Raw genomic sequence first — 5,531 nt, forward strand, 5'->3', positions numbered from 1 at the left:
CATTGATTCTCATTTGAAAACCCTGAACTCTCCCTCTTCCCCTCTGTCGTAGTTAGTAAGATTCGGGGATATCTTAGGCAAACAAGGAGAATATATATATATGAATCTTAACGTCAATCACGTAAACATCGTAAGCAATTATTCATCGTCAACACGTAAAGGGAGGGATCCTTTATAAGTAAAAACCTGAACGTTCCTGCATTTTCATACCCAACGTATTTCTGGATCCGCCGCTGTATTCAGAAATATTTTTTAGGGTAGACATATAAATATCATCAGTAAAATAAGTAATTAGTTAAAGAAAATTCGAATTTCAGGGTAGACACACTTTTTACATCCTAAATTCTATATATATAGATAGCGGCAAGATCCAGTTATATAATGTAAGATAAATTTTTTTATCTTAATTTAAAATTATTAGATGAATGAAAATAGACAACAGAGATTAATAATATAAAATGAAAAAAAATACTTACAAGAAAGCACAATGAGATAATATCGACCGTTTATTTGTACTCATTCAATTATCTTAAATTAATATAAAATTAAAAAAATTATAATGTGAAATTAGATCTAACCCATATATATATACGGCCATCACTGGAAAAAAAAAACCCAATTATGTATGAACATTATCCTACTTAATCAATCTTAATCACTGCCATATTTTTCACTTGTTTCTTTCGAATCTGACACAAGATCTAATATTAGTATATAAAATTATGTAGCCCTTCTTTTATTTAAAAGACTACTAAATATTAATTTAGTTATCATTTTTATTCTTATAATTGTATGAGTAAAAGATTCAAATATGTTTAAAGTAGATTAATTTCATATATTTTTATAATTTCTTTTTAACAAATAAATGCTCTATGGTTTGACTTTGAAGGGAGAGATGAGGCAAAAGTGGGAGTGGGTGCCGCTGTCGGCTCCTTGGATTGAGCCCAAGTGAAGTGGAGAAGCATCATGGTGTGTTATTGGTTTTTATATTTATATAGTTTGAATTTTATCATACATGCATTTCGTATGACATATTTCAATTATTAATTTAATTTTAATCCATATTTTAGTTATACTTTTCATCTTTTAGTATGAATCCTAGTAACTTGTTTAAAAAATGAATGTGAAATGTCGGTGGCGAATCAAAAAATATTTTTTAAGGTCGGTTTACATATGTTAACAACATAAAATTTTTAAATAAAATATGTACAAAGAATGAATATGGTTCGTAGAATAAATAACTATTCGATTTCATTCATTCAAATTTGATTAAAAATTAAATATTTTTATTTACAATTAGTTAATATAGGTTTAACAGAGTTTCATTATAACGGGAGACAGAGTGAAATCCCCTTGGGTCCCCTAGTGTTATTGGCTTGGGGCTGTGCTCCTACTTGGGATATATGAAAACTTTCTCTATAATTCCACTGTGCACATTTCACAAACCATTTAATTTCTTTATTTCCATCTTGTCTCTATGTATATATATATATACCCCACACATGCAACTCTTCTCTTACACTACATTGCCTATTAGTTTCTTCTTTTTCTCTTTGTTCTCTGCATCTCAATTCTCTTACTTCACATCATGGCGGAGCTAGAGTACCGGGATAATGCCAGAACCACCACGGCTGCAGCCGCTACACGTTTAAAGCTCTTCGGCTTCAGCGTCTCGGAGGATGACGAGGGTTCGGAATCCAGCATCACTACGATCAACATGATCAAAGCTCCAACGTCAGGGACGTCTCCGGAAGAGCCTAGCGGTTTCCCCGCTCCTTCGGGTGAACGTAAATACGAGTGCCAGTACTGTTGCCGCGAGTTTGCCAACTCTCAGGCACTTGGGGGTCACCAAAATGCTCATAAAAAGGAAAGGCAGCAGCTGAAGCGTGCTCGGATACATGCTACTAGAAGCGCGGCGTCGAACGTTTCGTTCGCTAGGAATCCTACGATCTCCGCTTTCGCTCCTCCGCCGCATCTGTTAGTGTCGGGCGCACCGCTTGTGGTGCCGGCTGCAACGGGGTCATCTTGGGTTTACTTACCACGTGGAGGGCCACCGCCTTTCCATTACTCTCATGGTTGTTTGATTCCAACCGGCGGTGGTGAAAGGGGGCCAGCCGGTGTACCTTACGGTGGCGGTGGCGATTCGGGATTGAACGTTTGCCCACAAATGATGCAAGGTAGGGCCAACCACGGTCGGGCCTTTGATGGTCCCTCGTTGAGTAGGTTTAGAAAAGGAGATGGTTTTGATGATTCATTGAGCTTGGATTTGCATCTTAGTCTTGCACCATCTAGGCCTTGACTTGTGCCTTTTTGTGTTGTTTTTTTTTAACATTTTCAAAAAAATTATTTGTTTATTTATTTTCATCAACAAATTATATCACCTAGCAATCTAGCATTAAATTAGCATGTTGATATCCAAATGCAAATGCAATATGAGGGTCCAAAACAGGAGAAGTTATTTCATGATCACGGCTCACTACATGTCATTCATGATGTTAGTGAATCACATTAAATTACGGTTAACAGAAATACTGATGAATTCTTGTAAAGTCTCAAAGATCTTTGAAAATAAAAATGAAAAGGTAAAATATTTTCTAACTTCAAAAGTTATTGTTCCAATTTGAGATGTATGTATCGTTATAAAAAAACTACTTAATTTTGATACAAAGGTGATTAATGGTAATGTAACAAGTGCGAAGAAAAGGTTTTAGACCTTTGTAAAGTGAAAATTTCTTCAAAAAAATTGTCGTAAAATGATAGTTATTGTTTAACTATAATCTTTATTGGTATTTGATAGGTATCGGAGCTTTAAGTTACACCAAGGCTCTACATTGGTCAACGAGTTATAAATAAAGTAGCATTTTTACCTTTTATAAAGTCGATAACAAAATTTTTTCCAACACACAATTCGGTCCATTTAAGTTATGTGCTATATAGGTAATAATTTTTTCCAGCACACAACTCGGTCCATTCTTCCTCCGACCTCTTTCACAACATTAAAAATATAGTCTTTAGAACCCATCAAGTGATTTCAGTAATATTATATTTTTTAGTTAGTCGCGAGCTTTACAAGTTGAATATCAAATAGTTCGTTTTGGATCGCTAAGAATTCAAGTCGAGCTCAAGTTTATTTGAGTCGAATATTTATCAAACTTTGATCGAATCGATCTCGAATTGACTCTCGATCTGTCTCGTCTCATTTACATCTTACCCAAGTGAAATGAAATTCAAACAATGAAATCTCAAGAAAATTACAGTCAGGGATACATTAACGAAACCTGTCCAACTATGCAACAGGATAATTCATTCCCCATTCTCATCGTTCACACAGAAAATTTCTGTTAGTAAAAAGAGTTACTAATGGAAGTTTACAATTAATTAACCAAAAATTCCGACCTGCCGGATCTCAGCCTTTATCTACTACGGTCCTCCGCTGTACCAACTAAGTTAAGGTCGGCTCTTATCACTGACGCATAACAATGTTAATTACTAGTTAAAAACGTTGAAATAGGGCATATATGATTTTTTTTATTTGATAATTAAGTATGATTTTATGGATTAAAATAAAAAAACCCAAAAACAAATGTGGCCTAAATTTAACCCATGAGACAAGTAATTGGGCATCCACATGGATGAAGCATACGTTTTCCTCAGGCAGGCCACACCATAGGCTGGTGTTGTACTCGACCGAAGAGATATAAACAAAAAGACACATTAACATGGTCCCTATCCAATTACTTTAAGCATTATAAGTTCAAATCAAATATTGTAGAGATTGTTAGGCGGACAATCCTCTCGATCCAGATTGTTATATTTATAAATGGAGGTGATTCGAACTTTTAATCTTACTTAAGAAATTTAATATATATTTTTAACTCGTTTAGTGACCTCAACGATAAAAGATAATATTATTATCCTTTATACTATACGGATTTAAATAATTACATCTATTTAGTGTGTATGTATTGTTAATGATTAAGAGGAGGAATACATGCTATGGTGACATGTCTACCAAGTCCAAAACAATGATGATATGCTCATATGCATCATGATCATCCATTTGATTAATTGTTTTCACTTGAATCATACACCTCCATGTGCTTCTGATGGCATGCAATGAAAGCACTCTCTTTCTTTACCAAATTTTGTTCTTCCAATTTACAAATATGCTAAAGAAACCACATGCACATGCAAACAAACCAACTGCAGATTTTTTTTTCATCTTTTCTTCTTTTTAACCTTACCATTACAGAAGAGAGAACCGAACCCGAAGAAGCCGACGGTCACATTCGAGATGATCGGATGCGGTAGATTCAAAACCGGACTGACTCGAACACCGGTCGTCCCGTGTGCTCCACAACTCGGCTTCTGCGTCGGATTACCGTAACTGTAATACGTACCGGAAGACGAACTCGACGATACCGACGATTTTCTCGACAAAGATGGCTGCTTGAGGAGAGTGTGTTTCTGGGTTTCTTTTGGAATCGGAGTCGAACCGGTTGAATTGCTGCGCGTGAGGAATTGGAGTGAGCGGATTAGGCTCTTGCTTCGGCTGCTCTCGCAGTTCAGGCTGCTGCTTCTCTTGAACTGCCAGAACGATTTCGATGCAGGCTTGTCGTCTGCGTCGATGCTCATCGATAAAAACTCTTTCAGTCTAATTTTCGTCCCGGAGCTCTCCGTTGTAATCGTCCGACGCCGAGGAGAATCAACACAGACCGAAACAGGCTCCGGTCGACGATGAGCTTGTTTTGGGACGGCGGGTTTTCGCTTGATTTCGATCGGAAGAATCTTGCCATTGGAAAAGAGCTCATCCGCCGACGGCAGCTCTTGAACAAAACTGTACTTCTCGAAGCAGAAGTCGAAATCCGACGACGAATTCAACAGCGTCGTGTCTAATCTCCAATGCCGGCATTCTTCGATGGAACCCACGTCGTCGTTTTGGTCGAGATCATTGGAAAACGAGATCCTGGGGCTTGAAATCCCAGACAAAACTTCAATTGCCATCGCCCAGCACTGTCAGCTCGACTTTCGGTGTACGTAGCAACAATGGTGAATGGGGAAGAGATCAAATTACGAGGATTAAAAGGCAAAGAAACAATTGATAACGTTGTTTTTGAATTATGGCAAAAAAAAGAAGGAAAGGAATCAAAGTTGTTGAACTGAAGCACCGAAAGGCTACAAAAGGATCTCTCTCTCTCTCTCTCTGGTTGCTGGGTGAGTTTCCAGTGGAACTTTTACTTTAGGAATGGAACCTCTAAGAACGACAGATTACTTGACCTTGTAATTGTTTGGATTTCACAATCTAACATAAACTTTATTATTCGTACAAAAATAATATTTTAAAATAATATTTAATCAGTCTATTAGTCCATAATTTATGTCTTATATTAACTATGCATTAATTTTAAAATATATTTTGACCAAGAAAAATGATACAATTAATCTAAAAAAACTTATCGAGAGATTTAATAGATTTATTTTGATAGGTATAAAAGAAGTGACATATAAAGGTAAAAAGTAAAATATAAGTA

The 5,531-nt window shown here is 36.2% G+C and overlaps 2 protein-coding genes across 2 annotated transcripts; one reads left to right on the forward strand and one right to left on the reverse strand.

The window, feature by feature from the left end:
* Positions 1-1,538: 1,538 nt before the first annotated feature.
* LOC120184736 (zinc finger protein GIS3-like) lies at positions 1,539-2,368 on the forward strand. Its single transcript, XM_039189122.1, has one exon. It carries the CDS (start codon positions 1,589-1,591, stop codon positions 2,297-2,299), a length of 711 nt encoding a protein of 236 aa, XP_039045053.1. The 5' UTR covers positions 1,539-1,588; the 3' UTR covers positions 2,300-2,368.
* Positions 2,369-4,218: 1,850 nt separating this feature from the next.
* On the reverse strand, positions 4,219-5,004 carry LOC120184752. The gene has a single exon (XM_039189133.1). The coding sequence runs from the start codon at positions 5,002-5,004 to the stop codon at positions 4,219-4,221; it is 786 nt and encodes a 261-aa protein (XP_039045064.1).
* Between the last annotated feature and the right edge of the window lie 527 nt (positions 5,005-5,531).

This window comes from Hibiscus syriacus, unplaced genomic scaffold, assembly GCF_006381635.1.
Source record: "Hibiscus syriacus cultivar Baekdansim isolate YM2019G1 unplaced genomic scaffold, ASM638163v2 tig00112928_pilon, whole genome shotgun sequence".
Taxonomy (NCBI): domain Eukaryota; kingdom Viridiplantae; phylum Streptophyta; class Magnoliopsida; order Malvales; family Malvaceae; genus Hibiscus; species Hibiscus syriacus.